At 53.0% G+C, this 11,723-nt stretch overlaps 1 protein-coding gene across 4 annotated transcripts in view; it reads left to right on the top strand.

Annotated features, from left to right (window-relative positions):
* The first annotated feature begins 9,108 nt into the window (after positions 1–9,108).
* Positions 9,109–11,723, top strand: part of MBP (myelin basic protein) — a 92,728-nt gene continuing 90,113 nt past the window's right edge. The window contains exon 1 of one of the 4 annotated variants that reach the window (XM_040478546.1): positions 9,109–9,174. In XM_040478546.1, the coding sequence (XP_040334480.1) occupies positions 9,124–9,174 (51 nt within the window). In that variant the 5' untranslated portion in view covers positions 9,109–9,123. The remainder of the gene's footprint in view (positions 9,175–11,723) is intronic. The other 3 variants (XM_040478545.1, XM_040478544.1, XM_040478547.1) reach the window with 3 other exon arrangements.

An 11,723-nucleotide genomic window follows, 5' to 3' on the forward strand; every position in this document is an offset into this window, starting at 1 on the left:
TGGTGACGGAGTCGGGCCAGCGGTGCCGCGGGGTCTCCAGACTTCCCACCTGCCGGGGGAAGGGGGTGCCCCGATCCGATCCTCTCCCCACGCGTCGGCAAGGCCCGTCTCAACGTGACTTGTGATACGGAGCAAGGCCAGCTTCCTACCGCCTGTTTGTGCACGGAGACTTTTTTCTCTGTGCACAGTAGCAGGCCGGGGAGGGGCCTCGTGGGGTGAGACCCAGTCATCAGCCAGGAGGGGAGGGGGAAGGGGGTCCGGACCGCTGAGGACTCTCCCTCCAGTGACACGAAATGGGAGAGAACAGGGGCATCACTGGGCCATTCCGAGGCCCGCGTGCCGTTGAGTCGGAAACTCAAACCGAGCCCGGTCAGCCTCCCTCGGCCTCCCTGCCTCCTTTCTCCTGGGGGCTGTGTGTTCGCACACACACCAGTGTCCAGACGCCTGCGCTCATCTCTGCTGTACGAATCGTTCAAGTGCTTGCCCCGGAAATTGCTTCAGACTCCCCGTTCTCACCTCGGCTCCCGTAAGCTTTCCCACGGTTGACGAGCATGTCACCTGCTGTTCGCCGCCGGACCCCCACGCCCGCCGTGAGGTCTGGCCCGCGAGTGGCCTTCGGAAGTGCTCTTGGCGTCCTCCTTACCTTGTTTCCCAACGTGCTGGAAAGAACCCCCAACTTCCAGATGCCCCCTGTGCTCCCCTCCCCGTGCGGCTCACGCCGCAGATCTGCACGCGCCCGTTTGCCGTGACGGAGCCTGGTGCGGACGTGCCGAGTGTGGAACAGACCGGCTCAGCCTCACGCCTTTGTCCCCAGGCTCAAAATTGCACCACAGAGAGCGCGGCCGCTCCGGCGTGAGCTTGAGGACACGCCCAGCCCGGAGCCCGCGTCGCGGCTGCTCACCGGTGCCCGCGGGTCGAATCCGAGGGTTTTGACCGCGGCTTGGTTTCCGAGACGACGGCTCGCAAATCCTTTTCAGCGTCTTTGCCCAGCGCTGTCTACTGCGGAGACAGTCCCGCGTTCCCGCTTCCTGCACGTGTCATGGTGCGGCTGTGTTACCCGAACCTCACAGCCGCCTGCTCAGGTGGGTCAGGCAGGTGTCACCGCCCCCTTTACAAGTGGGGGCCGAGGCTGAGGTTAGGTGAGTTGCTCAAGGCCGGGGGCCAGGTCGCAGCCAACCAGGGGCCCAGACTCCGAGTCTGTCATCCCTCAACGCTGCTTTCATCCTGAACAACGAGCTTCTGAACTTAAGAAAACCCTCCCTTCCTCCCACGTCTCCTTTTGTGAGATGGCTCAAAATCCTTAAAACGCTACCCCTCCTGACTAGGAAACCTTTAGACCTTTCAATTGAAGAAAATCAAACGAGACCCTGTTTGCTTTGGGTGCATTTCACCAAGGGTGTGTGGCCTTCCCCGGGGTGGACGGGACGGCTGGCGACTCCCTCTTCGTGTTCAGTTCGCCGTATTGATGGACACGTCACGTGTGACTGACGAGCGTGTGGAGCCCCGCTCACCACTGGGGCGGACGGTGTCGGGAAATGCTGGGATCTCTGAGGTTAGCGGTCTCCCCGCGCAGGGCAGATACGGCGAGGGTGCTTCCCTTGGGAGGGTCAGCCTGCAGCTCTCCTGGGGATCCTTCTGTCTGTGGTTCGCGTTCCCAAAAAGGAAATGATGATGCCCCTTTGGCAGTTTCACAGCCTCCTGTCTTACTACCTTTATTCAGGTTACCCCATTTCTGGGCTACCCTGACTACACCCTATCAGTCTAAATTCTACAGTTTTCCTCTCCATGTTCAACCCGGGATTCAGAGGTCAAATAGACCACTTCTGTGCAAATCCACAATCCTTTGCATTCTTCTAGAATGTATAGTCAGACCGCCTCCAGAATCCAGCAGCACACTCACGAGCACCTGGTGATTCCAATACTCGTGATTGACACACTCCGTCCCGAGGACCCAGATCCTTGCCCCACGGCAGGTGTCCACAGGGCATCTCCTGGATACTGGCTACTGGCCCCCAGTAACGAGGTGCGGGGGCCCTTCGGACCCAGGGCCCAGATGAAGTAGGAACCGTAGTAGTGACAGTGAAGTCTGTTGACCTTTTAAAGTCTAGTAAAAAGCAAAAATCCCGTCAATGGTTAATGACAAAGTACATGGACTTGTGAAAACGTTGCCTTCGTGATTTAAAAAATGAAAGAAAGCAGAAGTTCCCAGCCCAGTGGGATTTTACATCTTGCCGCTGTAAGTACATGTTAATGCTCTTCTCGGCTGGCAATGACTCTCAGGGTTCCTAGGGGGTAGATTTTAGCAAATTCACTGTGGGCTCTATGTCTGGACCCGTCTCTGGTCAGTGCAGACCCCAGCCCGTCCCTCCCGGCACCCCCCAGTGCCCTGCCACTACGCTTCTTACTGGCCCCACCCACACTCCCGCAAGTGCACCCAGGACGGGGAAAACATTGCTCTGAAACAGCACACGTGAACAGTCGCACCCGAGACTGATGACAAAGGCACATCGCCCTCTGGCTCAACACTGATCACGAAGCAATTATTTATTTTAAAAAAATGGTATTACAGGAAAGTTGAACTTTTCCAGTTAAGACTTGTGTGGAAGATAGGCTCTTTGGGGTCCTAATTAACTCCCTGTCTGTCTCACTCTGCATTCGGCACCTTATGTGACATACCAGTCATTCTGTAAGAGGGGGAGAGGGCAGTTCTCTTCCTGATGTGTGGTCAGGGCCGTGGCTGTCGGTCCATCGCGTTACCGAACCCTCCACAGCACGGTGCTACAGGTGTCCGATCCCAAGGGAAAACCAGAAGCCGAGAGAGATCAAACTTGCTAAGGAAGCTCTACAGATAACAACTCTTGGCAGGCAGGGAATTAAAACCCAAATAGTTTCTCACGTGCACTTCTCACCAGTTATTCTTGTGAGATACCCGGTAGGGATTTAAGAAAGCCTCTGCCCTTCCCGTTGTTAAACGTGTGTACCCCGCCCCCCATACAGGTGTTTAAAGGAATGGGTTCCTGCAAGTTCGTGTTGTTTTCAAGGCTACTTGCTAGAGTAAGGTCTTACTTTTGTTGCACCAATTAATAATTTAGAAATGTACGATGCTTAGACCTACTGCAATGGTTTATTCCACATAAGACATATTTATAATATGTTAAAACAATTCCTAGTTTTACTGAAAATACTTTCCTAAAAGCACGGTACCCTCAAATCTAGATTCAGTCTTCTGAACTTCGCTTTCTCAGCTGTGAAATGGGAACAAAGCTCACAGGGCTCTTCCCGTAATTGCGTAACCTACAAGGCGGATGCCTTGAGCCCAAAGGCACCGTGAGGGACAGTAGCAGACCAGCTCCCCACGTCACCCTGACCCTGCTCCGCCGCTCCCAGCTTCGCGGGCAGCTCCAGCTCAGTCCCCGCATTCTGGGAGGTTTGGGCGCACGTAAGAGGGTCTGGGTGATTTCTGGGAAGACCAGTATGGAGACCTTCTGTGTGTCACAATAACGTTAGCCCGTTGCCTGTAAAAACGCACGTGGCGGTGCCTCAGACACAGCCAGTTAGCGTTTCCGTTTCTGAAGGCTCTTCCATAGGGGAGCCACTGTCTCTGGAGTCCCCTGCCCGTGGTCTCCTTTGTCGCTTGCGTGGTGACTACAGTCTCGAACCAGCAGAGGTGCTCAGTTAACTTGCCGTGCTGGGCTGCTCTGTGGTTCGGGGAGCTCTCCTTACGGGCTCCTTGTTTGGTGTCGCTTCCGGGCTTCTCCAGGGCCGCTGCTGTCCCTGCCCCCTTCCCTTCCCTTGACCTTGTCAGCCTGAGGGGATGCCCCCGCCTGTGGGAGCCCCTGGAAAGGTCTCTGCGGTACACACACAGCCAGCGATGGTGGCTGCAGCTGTTTACCCCCCAGCACGTGCTCCCATGCACCTGCTGGGGGGACGGAGGGACAGAGGGACGGAAGCCAGGGTGCCTAGAGCCCCCCACGGGGTGCGTCGTTCTCACCACTGGGCAGTGAGAGGGCTTTTCTTCCAAAGGAAGCTGAGGCCCAGAGAGGTGGAGCCAGCGGCCCCACGTCGCCCAGCACAGCCTGCCCTGGAGCCCGGCTCCGACCTGCTGCATGTGCCCTTCACAGAGCGACAGCAGCTGGAAGTGTGGTGTCTCTGCCTCCGCGTCCCTGTGCACGTCAGCCTCCTGTGCAGGTGCACCCAGACACCCCCCGGGGATTCGGTCCCTGTGGGTGCCTTCAGGGTGCCCTCTGAGGTGCCGTGGGTCCCGGCCGCACGAGGGGTGAACTATAAACCACGAAGGCCCAACGGCTACGGCTGGGTTGCTTTCCAGTAAGACTGGATCACTCATGTGTGAGGCTTATGCTCACTTCTAGCTCCCCCGGGGCCGGCCCCGCCCCCCCGCAGCTCACACCAGTGTGGGTAACCATGCGGGCATTATGGAAGGTTCCAGAAACCCCCGGCGCTGACCAGGAGTGTCCTCTGGACCTGGACTTCCCTCTAAGGAGAGGGTGGCAGCCGGCCACAGCCAGAGGCCATTCGCCCTCCCCTCCCCCACCTCCCTCTTGTCACTGTTGTACAAGAAGCTTGATGAATTACCCAAGATGCCTCACGCTCCACGGGCTTCCTTGCAGCACCCCACACGTTCGCCAGAATCCTGCTGTCTCGAGTCACTTAATGGCAAAAATGACGTGGCCCAAAGACGCCCTGCCAGTGTCCCACCTGTGTCCACAGTGGGTTCGGGAGGCCGGCGGCTGGCGGTGAGTCCCCTGTGACCCCCGTGGCGGTCAGGCCATCACTCGTGGGCGCGCTGTGGTTTGCCCACAGTCCTACGAGACACCCCTCAAGCACCACAGGTGCCTTGGAAGGCGTCAGCCCGCGATGAGGCCCTAATCTGAGACAAAGATCGGATGCCACTTGTCACTCGTATCCCCGGTCTTTCTCTCCCCACCCAGTTTGCATATTGTGCATTTAGGGCGGGAATCTGCAGCTCGAAATGATACGTATAAAGTAAGTTCTCCTTCGGTGAATCCGAGAGGCCAGTCAGAGCTACCTGGTTTTTGTACGCCTTCAAAAGTCTCACCCGGACTTGCGTTACTTCCGTCTATCCCGGGTCCGGTGGTCTTGAGCTTTCTGAATATTGATTAAATATTTTGGGAATGGGATTCCCAAGTACAGCCTGACGTTTTGCTTGGAAGTGTGATGAAGTTTTGATCAGGACAGACCAGCTTGGAAAAAGCATTACTTTCGCAGCTTGGGAGAGATCGGTCACTGGGTTTCAGCCTCGGTGTGTGTGTCGAGGTTAAATCCTTAGAGCGTGTCTTCTGGAAGGACGGAACATCTCTCTGGAGTTGCCCAAATGCCAGCCAGGGCGACGGTGAGGGAGGCAGTGGGCACCAGGGGGTAGGGGCTGGGGAGCAGGGTGCCGGGTTGGAGACCTGCCCAGGTGAGAACACGGAACATCGCTCGTTACGTTCAGACAGAAGACGACCCCGGAAGTCCAAGTTGTCGACTTCAAGTTACTCCTTTTGCCTGTGTTTCATTTTTTCCCCTTCACCTGTTTCACCCACCCACCCCCCACCTCCCCTCTGGTGCCCATCAGTGTGTTCTCTGTAGAAACAGTCTGTTTCTTGGTCTGTTTCTCTCTTTTTTTTTTCCTTTGTTGCTTTGTTTTGTTTCTCGAATTCCACACCTGAGTGAAATCATATGGTATTTGTCTTTCTCTGACTGACTTATTTCATTTAGCATAATACTCTCCAGTCCCATCCACATGGTTGCAAATGGCAATATTTCATTCTTTTTTATGGTTAATATTCCACTGTACGTGCGCACACACACACACACACACACACACACACACACTACATCTTCTTTATTCATCCATGTATCAATGGACACGTGGGCTATTGTAAATAATGCAGTAAACATGGGGGCGTGTATACCTTCAAAATAGCGTTTTCATATTCTTTGGGTAAATACCCAGTAGTACGATTGCGGGATTATAGGGTAGTTCTATTTTTAACTTTTTGAGGAACCTCCACACTGTTCTCCACAGTGGCTGCACCAGTTTGCATTCCCACCAGCAGTGCAAAAGAGATCCTCTTTCTCTGCATCCTTGCCAACACTTGTTATTTCTTGTTTTGTTTGTTTGTTTTAGCCGTTCTGACAGGTGTGAGACGATATCTCATTGTGGGTTTGTTTGGTATTTCCCTGATGATGAGTGACGCTGAGCATCTTTTCATGTGTCTGGTAGCCATCTGGATGTCTTCTTTGGAAAAGTGTCTATTCATGTCTTCTGCCCATTTCTGCACTGGATTATTTGTTCTTTTGGTGTTGAGTTGTATCAGTACTTTACATATTTTAGATACTAACCCTTTGTCAGATATGTCATTTGCAAATGTATTCTATAGGTCGTCTTCTAGTGTTATTGATTCTTTCCTTTGATGTTCAGAAGCTTTTTGTTTTAATGTAGTTCCAAGAGTTTAGTTTTGCTTTTGTTTTCCTTGCCATAAGAGACAAATGTGGTGCTATGGCAGATGTCAGAGAAATTACTGCCTGTGTTCTCTTCTAAGATTTGTGTGGTTTCAGGTCTCGCATTTAGGTCTTTAATTCATTTTGAGTTTATGTTTGTGTTGGTGTATGAAAGTGGTCCAGGTTCATTCTTGTGCATCTAGCTGTCCAGTTTTCTCAACACCATTTATCAAAGAGACTGTCTTTTTCCCATTACATATTCTTGCTTTCTTTGTCACGATTAATTGATCATATCATCGTGGTTTTATTTCTGGGATCTCTATTCTGTTCCATTGATCTATGTGTCTGTTTTTGTGCCAGTACCATATGGTTTTGATTACTGCAGCTTTGTGGCGTATCTTGAAATCTGGGATTTTGATACCTTTAGTTTTGTTCTTCTTCTTCAAGATTGCTTTGGCTCTTCAGAGTCTTTTGTGGTTCCATACGAATTTTAGGATTGTTTGTTCTAGTTCTGTGAAAAACGCTTTGGTGTTTTGATAGGGATTACATTCAATGTGTAGATTGCTTTGGGTATCATGGACTTTGAACAATATTTGTTACTGCCTGCGTTTAGTTTTGAGTAGTCAATTCTTATTTCTAAAACAGAGTGGGAGATCCACAAGTGTGTAATGCGTTGTTATTCTGTGTCCTCTCTTCATCTCGCAAGTTCTCAGTATTCAGTTAAAACCCTGTGTGGAATCCAAGAGAAGTCAAACCTCAGAGTAACAGCTGCTTCACATCCACATTCAGACCCAGGTCTCCTGGGAGAACACCCACTCACGTTCCCTGACGACTGAGCAGACTCCCAGATGACAAAAACGAGTTCTCCCCTTATTGAGTAAAGTACTATGTGTGCCCAAACCCCCATTTTCCCCGTGAGGGTTCTGTGGTGATCCAATTTAAATGAATGAGTACAGAGATGACAGAATCACACCGGAGGCTGAAATTATCTGCAAAGGTAAACTTGCATCTTTAAAAGCATGCATTTTTAGGGGCGCCTGGGTGGCTCAGTCGGTTGAGCGTCCAACTCTGGCTTCGGTTCGTGGGTTCAAGCCCCACGTCGGGCTCTGTGCTGACAGCTCGGAGCCTGGAACCTGCTTCAGATTCTGTGTCTCCCTCTCTGCCCCTTCCCCACTCATGCTCTGTCTCTCTCTGTCTCTCAAAACTAAATAAACATTAAAAAACTTTTTTAAAGCATGTATTTTTAAATATTGGAGGTTTCTTTCACTCTCATGCATCAAAAATGAGGAATTCACCTGAATCCTCTAAGTTTATGGTGTTTTCTCACTGCCAGAGTTGTGTCTGTGATTTGCCAGAACTCATTATTGCCACGTCACCGAATCTTTCTCTTCCCGGGGCCGTCACTGGAAATGGGATCGCCCGCCCCAGTTTCTATTTACAAAGCGTGAGGTGGGAAGGGTGTTCTGTCCACACGTGGTTGGCTGTTGCCAGTCTCTGCTGTGTAACGGCTCACGTACTCACACACACCCTGGGAGGTGACGCTCGAAAATCCCTTTGTCACCCATCCTGCCCTCAGTTGGGGTCCTGTGGACAAAGGCAAGGGCATCCTTCAGGGTCACTGAGAGGCATCCAGAGCTATGGGAGGCTTTGGAAAAATTCGGATCTTAAGCAATTAATTCCCCTTTTTCCTGAGGAGTACCTTTTGGGGGGGCAACTCTTGCCTTTCATCCAGGCATGTGTAACGTTTTAGAAATCCTTCCCGTTTTCAGAAGACGGTTCGTTTTGTTACCTTTCAAGGAAAGCTGTTTCACGTTCAGCAGGGAGTCGGTTCTCTCATAGTCATTAAAAAGGGTTCCTCGTGGAAAGTTACATTTCGGAACTGCCCCTAAACACCAGCACCCGCGGCCCATCGATGGTTCACAGCGACGGAGTGAGTGGTCCTGGTGGTCGGTGCACGTCCAAGGTTGAAGGTGGAAACACAATTGGTGTAGAGTGGGTTTGGCTACATTCTGCAGTGTTGATCCTTTTGGGGGGGAAATCATGAATTTGCTGCTGAAGTTTATGTTAAAAATACAAATGAGGAACTGAGTTTTTTTTTTTTAATCCAACTTTATCTTCCTTGCAAATGCTGCAAATTCTTGGGATACTTGTCTGATAAGCAGTCCTTGGTCTGATCTTGCGGTTTCTGTGCTCACGTGATTCCCCAAACAGTGAGCCCGAGTGGACCGCCTCTCATTTTCAGGAGGGTTGCCCTGTTCTGCCTGTCAATGCGTCTCACCACGCCTGGGGTGGGGGGAGGCGTGACCCCCAAGCGTGTGTGGGTCGCCGGGTCGACACCATCCACGAGTGTTCTCGACCCGGGTTCTTTGTCTACAGATGAGAACACACTGGAGAGTCTTGGAGACTGAACAGAGTGTGGGTACGGGCAGGGGCCCCACTTCCCAGTGTTTGGCTTGGGATCGGGGGCCAACAGAGGCACCCGCTGGTGAGGCTTCCCGTGCCTCAAGTCTGGGGGTTTTCATTTTCTCCTCTCAGAAATGGGCAGAACAGAACACGTGTCACAGGACTGTTGCTCGGATTGGAAACTTTGAGAGTCCCAGCCTTAAGGCTAACGCCTTCTGTTTTTCTTCTAGCTTCTGACCAGAGCACCGGCTCAGGATGGGAAACCACGCGGGAAAGCGGGAGTTAAATGCCGAGAAGGGCCACAAGGTAAGAGGCGAGCCGGGCTCAGAGCATCCCTCCAACAGCATTTGGTTTCGTCCTTAAACACGACCCTCCCGATGCACACGGTGGCTGCCAGGGCTCCTGGTACAGCTGGTGGACTGTTACCCCCTACCTTAGAAACCTCTAGGGCAGACAGACCGAACCCCACATGCCTCGGCCGGGACCCCAGGCCCACGACCTTGCCAGTGACACCCCCCTTCCTCCCATTCCACACCATCGCCGTACTGCCCTTGGAAAGTACAGACGCACCAGAGGGGAAAGGGCCAATAAAAATGGTCCGATTCCTTCCAGGGAGTCCAAAGGAGTCTCCTCTGTATGTCCCACACGACGTCTGCCACCCACCAGGCTCCTGGTGGCCTCATGCTCTGGCCGGGGCTTTTTCTCCACCACCGAAGGGTCATTTCAGATGAAGAAAGGGGGCTGACATGGGGTGAGACGTGCTGAATCTCCCCTGACTCGGGGGAGGGGGGCAGGCAAGGGAAATCACTCCTTGTCCTTGGTGCCTAACTCCACGGAACCTGACATGTGTTACAGCCCCAGACAGATGGCAGTTCACAACGTCCTGGCACTGAGGCCGGGGCGCCCCCAGCGCCACGTGGGACCGAACTGAGTGGAGGCCCACCCCCTTGTTGTGTTGCGTAGCATAGTCCTTATATGATAACAACCCACCCAGCAGCACTGGGTCCTTCCTGCTCGGTGCTTGGACCCCATTTCTGTACCAGCCGGCTGCAACATGTTCCGGAATTTGCTTTCAGGTCTTCCCCTGCAAAGGAATGAGTGAGAACTCCCTGTTCTTGCCCATGTTTTACCTCAACTGAAGTTGCAAACAGCATCATCTAGTTTCTTGACTCACGATTTCAGGCCCAAGGTGAACGGGAAGGGAGTTACGTGCCTGTGACGTTGCTATGGGTTCGGAATCCTCCCTTTCCCGCCGAAAGGGGAAAATTTTATGAATACTTCAATGATTCCAGTCAATACTGAACGGGGACTGACTTGTTAATTTTTAAAGGTCAAACCATTCTAGTGATACTCTCGTTGTCATAATGGGCAGAGGGGTTGAGCTCTGTGCCGGGTTACCGTGGAGCCTGGAGATTCGGGGACCGGGGTGCCCTCTGACCCAGAGCAGAGTCTCCCCCAGAGGTGAAAGTGGAGAGGGGCCCTAGGCGGAGCTCTGGCCTGTCAGGGCCGCGGGAGCGCAAGTCTTGTAGGGACAGATTTGCGACTGGGGTTCTAAACGCCACTCTGTGGCTCTCAGTCTCTTTCCTGTCGTTGGACCTCATAAAACCCAGAGACATGGTCTTAATTTGTTAATTCTACCTAAGAAAGGTTGTTGAGCAGCAGTAAAGCCTAAACTTGAGGCTCTTGTCTCCTGACATCCGATGTGTAACGTTTGGATGGTTTGCAACATTGGAAATTTACGGACCCTGGTTCCTGCAGGTGGTTGTTAGGTGTAAAAGCTCTTTGTAGAAAAACTGTTTTGTAACTGGACAGAAAATGTTTGATGCCGTTCAGAGCGAGTGCCAGAGATGTTACACGGCACGTAAACTTGTACCAGGACAGAAAACAAGTACACGAGCTCCTGCCATACTGTTGCCCATTCTGTGTGTTTCTGCATGTCATCCTGTGAGGCGTGTTTTGACTCGCGGGAGAGTGGAAGGAAAGCTTCTGTTGTGGCAGGGTCCTGGGCTGACCTGTTAGTGGGGGGCAGCTGCAAGGCAGAGTCCCTTCCTTTCCCCCCCAAACCCTGGCCTCCTCCTCTGGCGGGAGCTGCTCCCTGGCCTGTCCACCCCTCACCTCCCGCATCGCGCCGTGCACGAGGGTTTTGGCATTGGTTGTTTGCACAGCTTCCTGGTCCGGCCAGGCCCTCTGTCCAGCGCTGGGGAAGGAGATGTAGTCGCTTCCTGCCGGGACCTTCCAGTCTCCAGCTCTCGGGTTTCTGCCCGTGACTCAGCACCTTGTGCCTTCTTCCTGGCTTCTCTCTCCTCCTAAAGAGGATGTGTCGGATGCAGGAGGCAGGAGCGTACGGAAGGAATTACTCCTCCAAAGGTGAAAGGAAAGGCCCCCCTTTCCACCCTGGCATTGCTGGTAACCGCTGGGGCGGGACGCACGGCCATGTAGCAAGGTGGCTGACAGCCCTGTGCCCGTGGCCCCAGCACAGAGCAGAACACCCCATGGTGAGTGTGAGGGACAAAGACCCCAGCCCCGGGAGGAACCACGGGAACAGAACGTTTCCGTGATTCCTTCCCGTTCCCAGAAATGAAGAAACCCTTATTTTGCCTTTGATTCCCCATGTTTTTAAGACTCGTGGTAGAATTTGATTTCCAGATAGCGCCAGCTCACTAACTTATCAGCTCTTTATCAGTCGCTCCCTGTCTAGCAAGGTGACTTGGTAGAACCAAAATGTCCCAGCTGCCCTGGATGACCCAGAGGGCGCCCACATTTGCTGCTGCGCCGCGGGCCGGGGCGGCCGGGTCGAGGCCAGACTCAGAGGGTTCTCGGCAGGCCCCTCCCCCTCACACAGAGGCTCCCGGAAA

This window comes from Herpailurus yagouaroundi, unplaced genomic scaffold (genome assembly GCF_014898765.1).
Source record: "Herpailurus yagouaroundi ecotype Mexico unplaced genomic scaffold, PumYag 142, whole genome shotgun sequence".
In the NCBI taxonomy this organism is placed as follows: domain Eukaryota; kingdom Metazoa; phylum Chordata; class Mammalia; order Carnivora; family Felidae; genus Herpailurus; species Herpailurus yagouaroundi.